At 46.5% G+C, this 18,029-nt stretch overlaps 1 protein-coding gene across 1 annotated transcript in view; it reads left to right on the plus strand.

Moving 5' to 3' along the window:
• Positions 1-13,375, plus strand: part of slc24a3 (solute carrier family 24 member 3) — a 67,439-nt gene extending 54,064 nt beyond the window's left edge. The window contains exons 5-17 of the mRNA XM_036546621.1: positions 120-204; positions 415-518; positions 3,101-3,175; positions 4,968-4,993; positions 5,189-5,242; positions 5,359-5,486; positions 6,485-6,645; positions 7,203-7,476; positions 9,212-9,378; positions 9,637-9,751; positions 10,957-11,069; positions 12,206-12,271; positions 13,082-13,375. Of these exons, the coding sequence (XP_036402514.1) occupies positions 120-204; positions 415-518; positions 3,101-3,175; positions 4,968-4,993; positions 5,189-5,242; positions 5,359-5,486; positions 6,485-6,645; positions 7,203-7,476; positions 9,212-9,378; positions 9,637-9,751; positions 10,957-11,069; positions 12,206-12,271; positions 13,082-13,231 (1,518 nt within the window). The 3' untranslated portion in view covers positions 13,232-13,375. The remainder of the gene's footprint in view (positions 1-119; positions 205-414; positions 519-3,100; positions 3,176-4,967; positions 4,994-5,188; positions 5,243-5,358; positions 5,487-6,484; positions 6,646-7,202; positions 7,477-9,211; positions 9,379-9,636; positions 9,752-10,956; positions 11,070-12,205; positions 12,272-13,081) is intronic.
• The last annotated feature ends 4,654 nt before the right edge of the window (positions 13,376-18,029 follow it).

The raw sequence follows: 18,029 nt of genomic DNA on the forward strand, positions 1-18,029 counted from the left end.
CACAATAGCGCGATACCAAAGGCCCTGGATTAGAGCATTAGCGGGGGTCAGTGTGCTGTGCGTGTGGGCCAGCGCGTGCCGGTCCGTGTCCCTGATCATCCCTGTGTCTCCGCCCCCAGCGCCTGCACCTGAGCGAGGATGTGGCGGGTGCCACCTTCATGGCCGCCGGCAGCTCGGCGCCCGAACTCTTCACCTCTGTCATCGGTGACGTATCCCCCGCCATCCAACCTCCACGGGCAGTGGAATGATCATTTGTTATATTTCAGAGCTGCAGAAGCCACGATAGGGCATTGTGCAGTTATTTGCACATACATACGTACATTATTCCAGGCAGAGAGGACCCAGCTTTCAGCTGAGTGACGGGCATGAATGGGGTTGTGGTGTGTAACATACCTCTCTCCACTCGCTGCACAGGAGTGTTCGTTACCAAGGGCGACGTGGGCGTGGGTACGATCGTGGGCTCGGCGGTCTTCAACATCCTCTGCATCATCGGCGTCTGTGGGCTCTTCGCAGGCCAGGTAAAAACCACACTGGACAGGAGGAGTCAGGCCAGGGAGGGGGAGGGTTGGGGGAGATCTGGAAGTGTAGAGGAAATGAGTGGATACTGGTGGACACCCGTCCCCCCCCCCCCCCGCTCTCTGTGCCAGCTGTCCTGGTTAAATAAAACATCCCAGCACAGTCAGGAAAGGGGTAATCCCCTCCATTGAGCTCCGTATGTATGGATACAAGGCCGTCTCCTCCCCAGGGTTTAAACACAGATGAGAGTCAGAGAGAAAGATGAGCATTATTACGCACTGAATCGCAGGGAAAGGGCTTTCAGTGCGTTCTCTCCCCCTTCACCATCTGCTAGCAGCACAGCGCGGCGTTCGCTGAGCAATCCCATGATCCCCTGCCCAAACAAACACACGGGCACTGCAGGAGCTGCCCTGTGCAAATCTGACGGGCAGTAGTCCGTATGACCTCTGTCCTCCCTAGTCCTGGAACTCAACTGTGAATGAAAGGGTTCACGTTCGGGGCACCCTTTTTGAGGAACATTCTGACCAGGCACCCCGAAAGGTCTCTGCAGAAACCCCCAAGATTCAGAGCGGACAACCCCGAGGTTCTCTGGAGATGAGTTGCACAGCTCGGCCGCTGTGATTAACACCACCTCCATGACCCAGGCACGCACGTGAGGATGTGGTGGTGCAGCGTGGGAGTCACACACAGAGAAAACACACAGATGATGGCTCCTGGAGGATTGTGGGATTACTCTGGACTGCCCGCACTGGGCGTTGGATTACCCTGGATATCTCTGGGCAGAGTGAATGAACGCGTCCGATTTGCGGGACAGGGGGTGTTATCCGTCACACGTGCAGACTGAACCCAGGGGGGTGGGTCACATGACTGGAACGGTCGCTCTCTGCCCTTACGGAGACGCCTCCCTCCTGAGTCCGTCCTCTTCCGGAAGATCGTCCCTTCTTGCCATGAAGCGAAAAATCAAGGTCACTCTCTCACGGATTTACAGCTTCATCTCTACACTGCAGAGCAGCACAGTAAAGTCACAGTCACACAACACATGTACTCAGGGCCCCCAAAGAAACCCTGAGACGGGGATAAGCAGGATGTGCCTGATGAAAACTGTCACGTCAGAGTTCGCATGTGAAGAGACAGAGATAATCTCTCCAAAAAGGATTCAAAACAGTAATTGAATACAGATTATGCATTATGTAAGGAACAAGGGCATGCCAACAGTGTATTGCAATCCAGCAGCGCAATCAGGCTTTCTGTCTGCGTTTCTTTACATCGTTTGTTGCGGTGCTGCGATGTGATGAGGGGCAGATTGTGTTGTGTTATGAATAATGCACAAAGCTCTAAAGAGCGCTGTATGTATGAGGGAGAGCTGGGCACGCACTCCGACGTGGAGCTGGACCGAATGGCTTTGCACATTCAGGGAGATTTAAGGTCCCGCTGGATTAAATGTTAATGCAGGAAAGTCGTTTACAGATGTGGATGTGCAGCACACTGTGATATTAGTCCTGCTCCACAGTGTTTAAGGGGAATAACACCTTTATGAAACAAGACGGTAATGTACCTGCACGGCCCCTCAGCCTGCACATAGCTCTCCCTGCTACACTGAGGATTTGTATCTGTGATTGATATTTACCCCCGTTTGGAAATGCAGAATTAAAAACTGCGATCATCTGTTGATGACCGTACAAGATGTAACGTTGTATACAATCAATCAATCAATCAATCAATCGATCCATTAATAAATCGATATATTTTTAAATATAGACTCCTGACAAATGCCCTCTTCTCGGGAGGTCTATCAGAAACGTTTGAGTTCAGAGCGTAGACAACAGACCTGTGATTTGGGGAGGCATCAGGAGTTGTGTTCAGGAGGGTGTTGTTTTGTTCAGTGTGTGTTTTTGGAGGACACAGTTTTGGTGGGGGACACAGCTGATGAAGGCTTGGGTTTTGCACCTCATGCAGAGAGCTCACAAGCTGAGCTCAGTGACGCCTTCCAGCAGAAGGGTGATTAAGGTGATGAGACATGCCATGGGCCTACATTGGCCTCCACTCCGCATTCTGGGCCTTTTAGGATGGAAAGAATTATGTTACAGCCAATATAGAACCATCACCAAACCTTAAGTAGAAAACATTATCGAAAAAAAGGGTTTCTGATTGTATTAATCTCTATTTTAGGTCATAAATTATTTTAGCATAGATTTTTGCATATACGTAAGTGCTGTGTTTGAAATGCTATGAAATGGCTTATTGTCTGACAGCAGTGTGAGTGCGTTTGGGTTTGACCTCTTGTCCTCCCTGTATGTGGCATTAGAGTGAGTGTATTCTGCTGTTTGCATCTGCCCGGTGTCTGTGATCACACTGTGCGTGACAGTTTGCGCTGTTGTATTTTGTTGTTTGAGCTCAGTGTTTTTCATTATAGTGTGAGTGCGTTTGAGTTTGTCCTGTTCTCTTCTGTGTGTGGCATTAGAGTGTATTTTTGCTGTTTGAGCTGGCCCTGTTGCCCAGTGTCTGTGATCGCGGTGAGAGTGTGTGTGAGTTTGTTGTGTTTTCTGCTGTATTTGAACGCCGTCTCTCCTCTCTCCTCCCGCAGGCTGTGAGGCTCTCCTGGTGGGCTGTCCTGAGGGACTCCATGTACTACACGCTGTCTGTGACCGCGCTCATCGTGGTGAGGGGAAGCTCTCTCTGCTTCACTGAGCTGGGCTCGCAAGGGGAAACTGACACAGCTCAATACCAGAGTGCATCCGCAGGGGTCAGGGACACAGAGAGCACGTTTCAGTGCCCTGCAGCGGTCACACTGAGCTCCTAACCTAAACCTTACAGGTTCCACTCTCAGGTGGGGTAGCATCTTTGAGCAAGTTCCCCATCCCGAATTCCTCCAATAAATATGTGGCTATGTAAATGGATAGCATGTAGGGATGTAAGCTATTAAGCTGCTCAGGATAAGGGAACATGGTATATAAATATTTCACATTTGGATCCACTTTATTAATGGATCAGGCTATGATGCAGGTGCTTTACTCAGAACTGCTGCAGCTGTCAGCGCTGACACTTGGAGCCGTTATTATTAGCGTTATTGCTGTGATGGATGTCATTATTACCGCCGTGAAGATGAACGCAGTCTGCCTCTCCATGGTAGCAGGAAGTGGCGGCTCATTGGGTGCCAGCAGCATCTGGCTGGCGCTGCAGTCTGGCGCAGATTTACTTACAGAGGAATTAGCTGAATATTGCAATGTATGTTGCGACAGAGCAACGTATGTTGCGATGGAGCGGCGTGTGTTGTGATGGAGCAGCCGCCTGCATGGGCTCCGCCTCCTCCTCTGACTGCCCCCCCCTTGTCTCCCCCATCTCTACTGTCTTCATCTCTCTCTTTTCCTGTCTTCTCTCTCACTCTCTCTCTCATTCTGTCTCTGTCTCTCTGTCTCTCTCTCTGTCTCTGGATATAGTTATCATTATGTGAGACGTTCCATTCTAACTCATATGTGAAATTTGACTCCTACCTGCTTCCCAGCCAGGGTTGTGCCCTCTCGCACAGCACACAGTTTGGCAGTGAGAACTGCAAGGCCAGCCCAGACAGAGTCACTGATCCATTACTGCACAATTACAATACATTCAAGGTCAAGGGCTTCTCCGAGTAAATCTGAGTAAACACTTCTGCCACTTACCGTTGAGTGCGCTGGCGTAAAGGTTTAATTTCACCTTGCCCTCTGATGATGCTCCTGGACTTTGAGTTTTCCAGCAGTTCAAGCGCTGGTGGTAACAAGCTGGGCTGACCTGGGTGAAATCTTCATAGACTTCCACAGAGGAAGGTACAGAAGTCCTTGTTGAATTGTATCCCAAACTGTCAAACCGTCACGGAACAAACTGTCAGATCGCTGAATTAAAAATTAAAAGAGAGCACTCCCCTGTTTTATTTATTTATTATTTAATTTATTTATTTAATTTATTTCCCCAGTTTTTTGGCTCTGCTGTGTCTAAGGGACATCCTGTTTCCCAGCATGCATTGCTCAGCTACAGATGACTGGCTTTGAGAGCGATCTGCCTGTAGGGCAGAGCCTGAGGTGGAGCAGGAGCTGGAGTTACGTTGGGGTCAGAGGTGAAGTTGGCCTGGGTTTTAACTCAGCCGAGCAGGGGTCCATCCTTTATTTCTGTCCTCCGTTTCTACATGGCAGAGTGCGTTTCTATGGAGAGCTAAGTGTGGGTTCGCACCCGTGTGGGCAAGATGTAATGAGCTTTAAAGGCCTGGCTATTTGCGTATCACTGCACTGGGTTCAAACGGGTCTCACGACAAATATTCATGGTGTCAGAAAATGACTGCGCTGGAAAATTACGTTCACAAATTATGCCATTAATAAGTGAGCTCGGGAGGGAGGCCGATCTGGCCTGTGAAGTTTCACACAGTACATACTGTAATGTGTGACTGAATATTAAACACCATTCTTCTCTCCTTTCCTCCGCAGTTTATCTATGACGAGAAGGTCTCTTGGTAAGTAACTGCTGCAAGCTATTATCTTGGGTTTAAATCGATGAAATACAGCAGGCACAGAGGTGTCTGAAATTCAGAGCTGATCTTTGCCGCTCTGATTGGCGAGTCTGACCATCACTATATCCTTTGTTATAGCTGTACAGTGCGTTGCAGTGTAGGAACTTGGTGTGTGATCTAAGGTGTTTGTTTTTGCAGGTGGGAGTCTGTGATCTTGATTGTGATGTACCTGTTTTACATCATGATAATGAAGTAAGTGTGTGCCCCAGGTGCATGTTTATTACGACCTTTTTCAACTGACTTTTTTCTTTGTTTTTAAATTGACTGAACCTTCTAATAGTGTTCATCTCGTATCTGTGTGCCAAAAGGTTCAACTCGCGCATCCAGCGCTGGCTAGAAAGCCACAGGAAGAGCTCGGTAAATCTGGCCAACGGTACGACCAGCAACACTGACCTGGACGACAACTGCGACGCCACCATGGTTCTGCTCAAGAAAGGTGGGACGGGTCACAGGTCACCTGATCACTGCCACATCCAGACCCGCTCAGGAGAAGACAGACTGGGGCTTCCCTTATGCTATTCACAGTCAAAATACAATCCTTCATTTACACATTGTTTGGGGTTTAGCTGAGAGTGTGTGTGTGTGTGTGTGTGTGTGTGTGTGTGCGCACATTTCTTTTGTCCTGTTTGAGCATCTGTATTTATATATGCATCAGTTTGAGCGCGTATCACATGTGTGTCGGTGTGTACACGTGTGTGCTCCCTTTGAGCGTGTCTCTGGAGAGTCTCCTGCAGAGGCATTGGGGGAGCAGCGCTACTGTCTGTGTGTGTGTGTGTGTGTGTGTGTGTGTATGTGTGTGTGTGTATGTGTGTGTGTGTGTGTGTGTGTGTGTGTGTGTGTGTGTGTGTGTGTGTGCATGCTTATGTGTGTCTGTTTCTTTTGAGTGTGTCTCTGGAGAGTCTCCTGCAGAGGCGTGGGGGGGTGGGGGGGGGGTGGGGGGGCATTATCTGGGTCAGCCCTGCCACATGCGGTGCTGTGTGACATCCAATGTGCTCATGCAGACACTTTCTCTGCGCGGGCCACAGGTGCCCCCCACCTGGACCGGCCCTCACATGTGACACTCTGCTGTGACCCTGCTCAGTTCGTTCCCACACTCTCTTCAGTAGCACTGCCACAGAGTGCTGTAGGACACGCCCACTTTCTTACTTTTGTATTTTGAAATCATGTATTGACTACACATGTATTGTACATTATGTATTAACTACAGTAACCCTGTCAAATATTATTTTTTTGCAAGCTGAGAAGTTATGGTATTTTATTCTTTTTAGCTGTGTATTTAGTATCAAATACTGATATTTGTTTGCCTTTGTGATGACAAAAAAAGACAATCCAGGTTTATGTCCTAAACATTTATAAGTGAGGTTAGCCTTTGCGTAACTCTGTGGTTTTGCTCTGATGACCAGCGTGTGGTGCTTCTCTGCCCCCCCCCCACAGCCACCTTCCACCGCAAGCCCTCAGTGCTGATGGTGGATGAGCTGCTGTCGGCCTACCCCCACCAGCTGTCCTTCTCCGAGGCTGGCATGCGCATCATGATCACCAGCCATTTCTCACCTCGAACCCGGCTCACCATGGCTTCTCGTATGCTCATCACTGAGGTGAGCTCCTGCCTGTAAAAAGAAAAATCTCAGCTTGCATGTGGAATCACTTTTTAAATCCATATTTGCGGTAATTATTCTTTTGGAGCATCAGGACTGTAGCCACAGTGCCTAGCCAGATGGTGTAAAAGAGCAGAAATCTACAGTTTTAAAATAGGATTACAGTTACTCCACTCACTATAGCTGGTGTTAACTTTAAATCCTGCAAATGTGTTGTAGCTGGCTAGCAAAAGTCTTCCATCAACAATCACAGAGGTTAGCTAGCTGAAAACACAACCTGTTTTTTTTTTTTGTAACAAACACATTGATTATAAATGTCTCCCGTAAAAGGTATGTGTTACATTCAATTTAGCCATTAACCTCTTTTTAATGTGGACCTTCAATTCCTGAATTGTAATTTCCCAGCATGAATTGGGCCTCACAGGTGCAACACAGTATCTTGCGGGTGTGTAAAATCCGTCATTAATCTGCTGCTACTGCTGAGCCTAGCTGCAGGGCTGTGTTGCTGAATGCATTCATGGTTACGGTTGGCGTGTTTGTGTGCACGGTCCCCACAGAGGCAGCGGCTGATCAGCAGCAAGTCCTTCAGCAACGGCGACCCCGAGGTGACGGTGCGGATCCCGGGCCGGAGGGGCGTGGAGAACGGCCTGGGCGGGGCCGACAGGGGCCTGAACGGCCGCCACGGGGTCCACTGCGATGAGGACGGGCGGGGCGGCGACGCCGGCAACGACACGGAGAACGAGAACGAGGACAACGAGAACAACGAGAATGATGGGGAGGGAGAGGAGGAGGAAGAGCAGGAGGAACCCTTCCACCCCTTCCACGCCCCAGGTACCCTGCTGCACGGCTGCTTTTAAACAATGCCGTCGCCGTCGCTGCAGGGCTAAAATATATAAGGGGCTAATATGTGGTGGTGACTACCATAGCTGTTCGGATGAAGTCATGGCTTCACGAGTGTTGCAGATGAAAAGTAGGAATTAATACGTAATTAAACACACTCTTCTGGAATGAAAAAACATAAAGCAGAACTACAGTGCACTAACCTAGCAGTCGCTAACCACTACTAACTTTAACTAATAATAATACAATACAATTGTATTATAATTGCTAGTTTGATTATTTCCACAAATGCAGTCTAAGTGAAAACAGCATATTTAAAGGGCAGGCAGGAAAGTCATTACTAATTTACCTCTGGGTTTAACTTTCTCTTCCTTGAATAATAAGCAGGACTGTTAGCTGAAAACCCCATAGCCATAGGTTATCACTGCTGATCACTGAGTTTCACCTGCTTCACAGTTTTCAGCAGCATTGGTTTACCTGGTGCCTGAATCGATTCTCTGACTCTGACTCTGTGTTTTTTCAGTGTCAGTGTAAGTAATAAAGGGAGCCCCTCAAGGTTATGTATCAGGCCCTACCCTCTTTTCTACCTATAAATATAATGGACCAAGTAACACGTAGCTGTTTATTAATCTCTATACAGATGACAGTATTTATATTCTGATGGCTCCTCCCTAATTTCTGTTAGCTCCGCTTTGACAAAGTTCAGCAAGTCTTTTTCAGTCTTTTATTAAACCTTTTTTTTTTTTTTTTTTTTAAAAAAAGAAACCCTAGCTCTACCTTTACTCTTAAAATTATAACCTGTGAGGGGTCTGAGTTAGAGGAACATACAGCTTTCAAGTGTATTGGGATCTGATTGGATCATAAATTTATTTTAAATTTAAAGCCAAGATACAATGTAGACTTTGGTCATAATTTGCTTTGAGGTTTGAGCTGAGTTTTCAACCACTAACAACTGGAATTAGCTTATTCACATATTACAGTAATTTATTTGACAGGGACAGTACATATTAATCAAATTTTAAGTATCCACAAAAAATGAATTGCCTGAAATCCAGTCAACCAGTTCCTGCTTTTATGCACAAGGGCAAAACCCTGTTGACTGACTTTTGTACATGTTGATCAATTCAGTGGTTACATATATATATATAATAAATACCCAGGACAGGTGATTTCCTTTCTCTTAATTGTATGCAGCCCAAACTACACAGAGAACAGAGAGAACGGCTATCTTGTTAAACTAATCAGTAGATTCGTACAAATCCTGAACCAGTCTGTGATGTAAAAGAAAAAATATATAAACAATATCACAAGGTGCAATTAAGAGAAAGGGACTTAGCATCTGATTGGCAGGGATTACTCAGGTAATCAATTGCTTGATTGCTAATTGAGGAAAACCGAAGAAAGCAGGCTTTGAAGTTTTAAAGGTAAAGTTTAAAGGTAAAGTTAGGTAAGTTACCTGTATTTTAAGCTCATGAACCATCAACTGGTACCAAGTGAAGACCAGGACAGTCACCCAAATAAGGCTGACCTTATAAATGCCCTGCTGTCCAACCAAACACATTCCCTGGGTTTAGCTTTCTCCCGGAATCAGGGTCCTGTAAAGCGGCTTTAGCAGAAGCTCTGTTTGCAGGGAGGCAGCGGTAGCGTGTGTGTGCCTGATGCCCCGCCCCCCTGCTGACCCCTCCCCCCGGGGGCGTGTCTCTGCTGTGCTGTGCTCTGTGTGCAGCCGGGGCCTGTAACAAGCTGAAGTGGATGCTGGCCTGGCCGCTGTGCCTGCTGCTCTTCTTCACTGTGCCCAACTGCGCAAGCCCACGCTGGGAGCGCTGCTTCATGGTCAGCTTCTTCTCCTCAACCCTGTGGATCGCCGCCTTCTCCTACGTCATGGTGTGGATGGTGAGGAGACCCTGAGCACCACACCCTAACCCTCATCCTAACTGTCACCTCGGACCTAACCTCAGCATCAAGCCTTTAACCTGACCTAGTCACACCACCTTCACCACTAATGTCCTGCAGCCCTGACCTGGCTGGGAGGGACCGCTGTTTGTTTGCCTTTTGTGATGTCACAATCCCTCACCGTGTCTGGGTTTGTATTGGCTGTGGATGCTGCCTTTGTGAGGTGTCTAAGGGGCGCGGACGTCTTTGCTGTTGCAGGTGACGGTGATCGGGTACACGCTGGGCATCCCTGATGTCATCATGGGCATCACCTTCCTGGCAGCTGGCACCAGCGTCCCCGACTGCATGGCTAGCCTCATCGTGGCACGACAAGGTAGGCGCACCTGGGCCAAAGCAGCCGCCCTCTCCTGTGTCAGCGAGGGACTCAGGTGGGTCAGCACCTGGGGTCTTTCCTGTCAGGCACCGCAGCACAGGAGAGGTGTGACAGAGGTGAGCAGTGAGGCATGCTGGTTGTATGGCAGGAGTGGTTAGAGAAGTTTGGAGATTTAAGTCCGGATTGGAGCATTGCTCTCATGCACCTCTGGCAAGGTAGCTAACCTGAATTTCTGCCATTTGAACAATGGGTAGTATATAAACATTAGAGTTGTGGTATGAAATCACTTTGGTTTAAATTACCTGAAGCACCTGAAGTTTAGCTGATAGCATTGTGTAAACTGATCTTAGTTTGAAGCCATGTGACCACAGTGACCATTGCTATGCGAAGGGATGAATACAGTAAAGTCCGTGTGTATCGATAAAACCTCAGTCAGTCAGTCAACTCCAGTCAGAAACAGACAGCTGAAGGAAGAGCTCAGCTCTTAGAGAACAAAGAGGAGTTGAAATGAACAGCAGGTACTCCCTGACCTTTGGGGTCATGTGGTTCAGGGGAGGTGCGTTTCCTTGTGCTCTCAGTGGACCGGCTCCGGCACCGGCCTCACTGAACTGGGCCGGCATTGTTGCGCTGCGGTGATCTTCCCCTTTGAATCTCGGGTTTGGGACCTCATGAATGTTTCAGCACGGCTCCTAAGCATGGTCATTAGTTGAGGGAGAGAGAGAGAGCAGGATGTGGCCTTCTGCAAGGGTTTGCTGAGGCCACACTCAAGCAGCGACTGCTTTTGTTATATTTGTTTATTTGTTACGTTCAAAGCCATTCCACATGAAATATTCATCCACTTCAATTTAGAGGAACAGAAGGGGAAATAGGAAAGAAGTGCATTTGTAATGCTGTTCTTTGTAGCTCCTAAAAAATGTCCTAAATTCACCCACTGGATACAGTATACAATATTTATCATTACTGGTGCAAGTTCTTTTCCTCCTATACTAGTATCTCTCTGACTGAGCTCTGGTTAAGTTCACTGTAGAAAGGGTATATAATAATTAATGGGCTTTGAAGTACGTATGCGTCATGATGTGGGGCTGTGATTCTGCGACGCTGTGCTGTTATGTGGTGCATTAAGGATTTCCGGGATATAAAATGAGGCAGAACAGCGTGAAATAGATCAGCCTCATCTCCATCTCCTCCTCTCTCTGCCCTCCCAGGCCTCGGCGACATGGCAGTCTCCAACTCCATCGGCAGCAACGTTTTCGACATTCTGATTGGTCTGGGCCTGCCCTGGGCAATTCGCACCCTTGCCATTGACTACGGCAGTTATGTGAGTTCTTACAGCGCCCCCTGGTGTTTGTTGCCTTTCATTGCTCCAGCTCCAGCTCAGCCCTCTCTCTTGCCGAAAATATATTCCTCCATGCTGTGAGGCCCTGCTCTGGTAAAAACAATGTTGAAAGTGCCAGAGAGTGTGTATCAGATGTCTTTTCAGGTATTTTACTCCTGATTTTAACATCCTGTATAAAAGCTGGAGCCCGAGGCTCTATGTACATTTTTGAGAAGCCTCAAAGTCGTTATCCTCCGAGTGCCCTCTGAGGTTGTGTATGAACTCCACATGTTTGTCCAGCCCGTTTCGGCTTTTTATCTGTGAACACGTTCTTCCTCTAGTATTACAAGAGGCTGAGAAAACTTTAAAGGAAAAGAGGAATTTGAAAGCCCTCCAAGAGAAATGTGGCTTAGCGTACACCTGTTGTACAGCGCAGAAGGCCGGCCTCAACAAATTGAACACACATGTCCGACACCAAGACCACGGAAGAATGTGCCCAGCTGCTCCCTCAAGACAAACATGTCCCTGTGTTTTACAGTGATGTTCTGCCTCGCTGTTGCTCCCGGGCGACCATGTTATTTTTACTCTCCACAAAAACGGGGTACCTTTTAGGGTAGATAAGCACAGAATTTGAAGAGTCAGCAAAAAGTAACTCCACAACCCTTTGCGCACCTCTTAAAAATGTAATAAAATTCTATAATAAAAGAATAATTTAAAATTACAAAAAAAAAAAAAACATCACAACACCTCCCAGCCTTCACAATTCTATCTTGAGGTTACAAATATAGTTATATTTGTATATATAAGGTTTATATTTGGTATATAAGGTTTATATATAAGGTTATATTTGTCTATATAAGGTTTATCTATATTACATAGTCTTCACTCATGTATCCACCTCATGGACACGTAGGCCTATGTATAGCTCCACATGTGTGATGCAAATATTTTCTCCATGTCGCTGAGCAAAACCTTACAGGTGTACACTTGACTGAATTTTGTTACATTTGGTCTCAGTTAGCTGCAAGGTATGTTTCAGAGTGTAATTAATACTTCCAGAGCAAGAGGACTGATAGTTATTTTAGGCAGGATGACATGAAACATGGCCTCTTCAGTTAAATCCTCTTTTCCTTCCACAGATTGATCTGAACAGCAAAGGACTCATCTTTTCTGTGGGACTTCTATTGGCATCAGTATTCCTGACAGTAAGCGCAGACTCAAAACATGAAATAACAGACTGGGGGTATTTGTCCCTTCGGTGACCTCTAGTGGTTAAACATTGTGGCTGTTTTATGCAAACTTTGACTCTACAATCTTTTACAGCCATGGCTTTATGTTTAATATACAAATACAAATTCTCAAATACAAAGCAAGCTGAAGGCCCTCTCTCTCTCCCCCCTCTCTCCCCCCCCCTTCTCTCTCCCTCTCCCTCCCCCTCTCCCCCCCCCCCTTCTCTCTCCCTCTCCCCCCCCCTCCCTCCCCCCCTTCTCTCTCCCTCTCCCTCCCTCTCTCTCCCCCCTCTCCCCCCACCCCCTCTCTTCTCTCTCCCTCTCCCTCCCTCTCTCTCCCCCTCTCCCCCCCTTCTCTCTCCCTCTCCCTCCCCCTCCCCCCCCCCCTTCTCTCTCCCTCTCTCTCCCCCCTCCCCCCCCCCCTTCTCTCTCCCTCTCCCTCCCACTCTCTCTCCCCTCTCTCCCCCCCCTTCTCTCTCCCTCTCCCTCCCTCTCTCTCCCCCCCTTTCTCTCTCCCTCTCCCTCCCTCTCTCTCCCCCCTCTCCCCCCACCCCCTCTCTTCTCTCTCCCTCTCCCTCCCTCTCTCTCCCCCTCTCCCCCCCCTTCTCTCTCCCTCCCCCTCCCTCCCCCCCTTCTCTCTCTCTCTCTCTCCCCCTCTCCCTCCCCCCCTTCTCTCTCCCTCTCCCTCCCACTCTCTCTCCCCCTCTCCCCCCTCTCTTCTCTCTCCCTCTCTCTCCCCCTCTCCCCCCTCACCCCTTCTCTCCCCCCCCCCCCCCTTTCTCCCAGGTGCTGGGTGTGCACTTGAATAAATGGACCCTGGACCGCCGGCTGGGTCTCATCTGCCTGCTGATGTACACAGTCTTCCTCTGCTTCTCCATCCTCATCGAGTTCAACATCTTCACCTTCGTCAACCTGCCCACGTGTCTCCTCAACTGACACCCCTCCCCCCCTCCCTCCCTCCTCCTCTTCCTCCTCCTCCTCCTCCTCCTCTTCCTCCAGTTCCAGCAGGCAGGCTCCGGCCTTTCCCTCCTGCTCCTGTGGATCTCCACTTTTTTATACTGAAATCCCCGCTTTTCTGTATCACTGGTGCAATATGGGGGGCCATGTACACCCACTCTTTGGGCTCAAAGTGAAGACGATGGAAGGAGGAAGGATTTTTTTTAACCGTTAAAGAGTAAAATCCTCAGAGAGGACAGAGACACAATCAGATATTTTTGATGACTACTGCCTGCTTTGATGTGAAAAAAAAACTTTTGAAATTTTGTATAGGTGAATCAAACTGAATTATGACTATTAATATCACTATTATATTTTACAAAGAGATTTGTTTTATTAGCTGCTAACTAGCTAAGGTAAAGCTGGACTGATGAGAATGCTATACTGGATCATTATAATTATTATTATTGATGTTGTTCTTATGTAAATATTGATTATTATGAGTATTGATACTATGATTACTCTTGGGATATATTCAGAGATTATTTTGGGACTAACTGAAAGGTACAGGTGACCTGATGTTTATATTTGCTGACGGTGGTGACTTGTTTTTTTACGGTGTCATCGTCTTTACGACGCCGTTGTTGTCCCTGCCCCCTCACCGCTTTGCATCGCCCGGTTCGGGCGTGTTTGGGCGTGTTTGGGCGTGTTCAGGTGCCCGGTCTGGCCTGGTGGCGCGGGTGGATACCACGCCCCTTCGCCCCGGTTCCATCTGGAGAAGGAGCGGGAGGGACCTATGCACAGAAACCCTGGAGAAGAGACCAGCCTTCTGTTCCAGCCGTCTGCCGGAAGGTGGCCCAGCCGCGCCCGGCTCACCCCGCGGGCCTCCGTGTGCGGAGAGGAACCCAAAGGAGCAGAGCGGGGGTGAGAGGGGGCCGCTCAGAGCGCTGCGTTCACCTCCGTATCACAGCACATGGGCACACAGAGGAGCTGTGGCTCTCCGCGATACCACGGCTGCACTGTGTGCTGGTTTATTTCGTTATTCTCTTTTTGTGGTTTTTTTTCCTCTGTACTTTGTGAGGCAGAGACTGAATCCTATTTATTAATTTATTGAAAGTTATTTATGTGTATATGATGTTTTTTTTTTATTTTCCAAAGCAAAAAAAAAAACAAATGAAATACCCACAGCTGTCCCAAAGAAGAGAAAACCCTGCAGTCATAGACCTGCACTGTCACTTCACAGAACAGAGCTTTGCATGGGACGCTCCTCCACCACTAGCTCTCCCCCTCAGATTCTGACTGTAAATGACCATTCAGACCACATTCCCGGAAACAGTCAGCCTGACTTTCATCTGTTTCTCACAGATGTTTGTTGATGGGGATGAACCGTGCAAAGATGTGACCAGAGTCATTCCCATTTTAGCAAAACCAAAAAGCTCCTTCATTTACCTGGCTGTTTGGCAAATCCAAATGTTTGGGGCTGAAATCTCACATAAAGTTCCCAGTCACTGTTTCCAAGGTGATTTTGGGGTACAATAAGCCCATTTGGGTGGTTAGCAGGATCTGATAAAACGAAGCTGATCTCAACATAAAGAGACAGCCTGGTTATGGTCCAGTCTCCTTTGCCCAGAGCATGAAGCTGCACTATGTCATGTGTTCCAAGCCCAAACTCCACAGCAATTTGTTTCATCATTGGGGTTCTGCATACAAGGGAACTCCCAAGAAGGGGACTCATAAGAGCAATCAGCCTGGTCCTAGAGATACGACTGTTTTTCAGGTATTTGTCCCAGCAATCTTTTTTTAACTGTTGAAAATCACAAAGCCACATGTTTGCTCAATCACAACCAAACATTCAATGTCTGCTGACCTGGCCCTGCTCAGAGGAGGGTCTGAGATTTGACCTGTTCTACATATTACTGCGTTTTAGCAGGAGGGCGTGACAGTAAGACCCCTGTTCCCATGGGCTGGCTGTGAGGAGGGACAGAAACGAGTATCCTGACTCTCTTTGATGCTCTCGATGTTTAATGAACAAAACATTTCAGCCATAGAGGACTTTGTGTGGTCTTCTTCTGTCAGTGAGGTTCCTTTAACACAGGAACGGTGAGAGTCTGCAGGGCGCAGACTGTGAGTTACAGAAGCCTGTGCGTCTTCTTTGGACCGGCTGATCTTTGAACAGTGGCACAAAACCTGTTATTTAAAGACTTTGCATTTTTCAAGCTTCTGGTTCACTTCTTTTTAGGAGAAGTAGGAAAATGGATTTAGTCAGCTGATTCTGGGAAATGTCACAGTTCATTGCTTGTAGACTACCTGAAATCCTACCGTCTGTGTGGTGGGTCTGCCGGTCTGTGGGCACAGCACTGGAGAATGACACTGTACTGGGTGTGACACTTTAGTGTTGTTCACGTGTAGGAATTTAGCTGAACAATAATCAGATCTCATATGTATTGCTGCAAAAATGTTTTATATATATATTTAATTAAATGATTATCTGTATTTTGTAATGCACAATGTTTAGAAATGTTTTCTGCTCAGTAACGGTAGGATGTATTTTGAAACTTTACTGCTTGTCTCCTTGCATTGGGTACATTTTTCAGACTTCAGAATCTCTCCTCAGAAATTCATGTGGGAAATGCAGATAAGGTTCTCGTACGTTTTGTAAACCACAGTAATATGCGTTGTTTTCCCCACAGAGAGGTGCACATGTCTGCCAGCTTCCTGTCCCGAGTACGCACAGAACAGAAGTACAGTTATGAATGTCATACTGAAATCTCTGCCTCTCACTGAGGCTGGCAATTGCGCCACTTTGCCATTGAAAGGCATATATTTTAACACTTATAATCTGGTCCCCAATAAAAAGAGTCCTGCCGTTTATATGGGAAAGAAGCCAAAGGTTTTGAAGCCTGCATATTAAGATCACTGCTCTTTGTGGTGAGGTATGCTTCACATCTGCAGGATGCCGGGGGAAATAGTGTCATTAAATTCACCCTGTTGCAGACATTTTGATTTGATTGAAATGGTACAATCATTCAACAAGTTGTAATTGTGTTGATCACTTCTATTGTTTGAGATTTGGCGGTCTATTTGTCCATTGTGGACCACAGAGATGTCCATCAAATGATGTTTCTCCTACTGTTCATTGGAGTGAAAGCCAACCCCTTGATCTTGTCCTGTGGACCAATTGCATCAATATGGTGAAAGACACTTGAAACTCATTGTCATAGAGAACTGTGTAGAATGTAAATACGATGTTATTGAAATGTTTTATCGTTGTATATATGTCTGGGGGTTTATTTGACGGTTCAGTTGTTGTTTTTTTATTCCTCCTAATCCACATGGATCTAGTTATCAATGGGATATAGTTCTCCTTTTAATGTTTTTTTTGGGGGGGTGGGGGGGAATACAAATATGGGATTTTTTTTCCATTGTTGAAGGGGGAAATCAAAAGGTTTAGCAATGAAATTAATGTGCATTGCATTAATTTGTAAGGTAATGATTTGTAAGGTAATGATAATGTACATATTATTTGTAAAAACAATTGAAAAAAAATTAAGTACACCTTGCAGATGTTTATAGTGCACTAACATCTGCCTACCACTAGAAGGCGTTCTAGGGCAGGTTTATGCCAGTAATAGTTTACTATTTACTCAATAGCGTCGAAAACAGCTGTAGCATCTGGAAAGAATTAATCACAACTGGGTTCTCACTTTGTCACTCAAATTAATGTGCATGATTACAAAACTACATTCCCTGTTATCACTGTCACTGACCCATTTAGTCTACTCAGTTGTCAACAAAGTACTACAACTCATGGCCCAATGTGATAATAATAATAGCCTTTTCCTGGAAAATGCAAAATGTTTTTTCAGTCAGTGCAGTGCAAAAATTCACAGAATTACAGATTATATATGAACTGCTGTAAGATATGCTAATCAAATTTAATGGTGATAACATCTGTAGAAAACGGACTTCATTGATGGAGAAACTGTAAATGATTGGCAATAGGGTTCCAGTACTGTTGTGTGCATCTGTATAGTTGTTTGCATGTGTATGCACACATTCTCCTTCCATACTCACACATAGAATGCATATCCTACAACCTGCACAACAAGATTGTCTGTCTGAAACTCTTCAATAACCATCAGGACTCATTATCTGCAGGTGTTATGGCTTGTACAAAACATATTTTAATATAATTTGTGATATTCACAGGGTGAGACATGCTTCTGTACATAAATATATATACTATATATAAATATACATATATGTTTATTTATAAATATTTTGTCTTAATCTGTATATCTGTTGATTATATTTGAATAGATTTTATCAGTTCTTTGTTCCTCTGTTCTGTTATGTTCAGTTGAGATTGTGATAAAATCACCTCTCAAAGTCATAGAAAACTACTTGACTCGCATGGAGATAGTAATTTAAAATAAAAGTTATTTATTAATTATAGCTGTACTTATTAGAACCGATAGTGTGTGGGCTCAGGGCACAGCACTACAAAACTGCATGTTGTAGATTTGATCATGGCTGGATCCTGGAGGCTGTAAAGGTGGCAGGCACTGAGAGGTCCTGCTCAGCTGCAGAGTTCTTGAAGCTTTCGTTGGGTTGTTGGGAAAGGGTATACTCTGTGTGCCAGACCGCTATGTTCCCATGTTTGTAAGTTTTGAACTTTTGCTACTCAAGTGCAAATAAAAGGACCTTTGCTAAAGGTCAGGCCAGAGGTCAAGTGTTGCCTTCTTCTCCGTGGTTCATATGGTGCGCCATGATTCTTCATCGAAGGAACACATCTGAG

This window comes from Megalops cyprinoides, chromosome 15 (assembly GCF_013368585.1).
Source record: "Megalops cyprinoides isolate fMegCyp1 chromosome 15, fMegCyp1.pri, whole genome shotgun sequence".
Taxonomy (NCBI): domain Eukaryota; kingdom Metazoa; phylum Chordata; class Actinopteri; order Elopiformes; family Megalopidae; genus Megalops; species Megalops cyprinoides.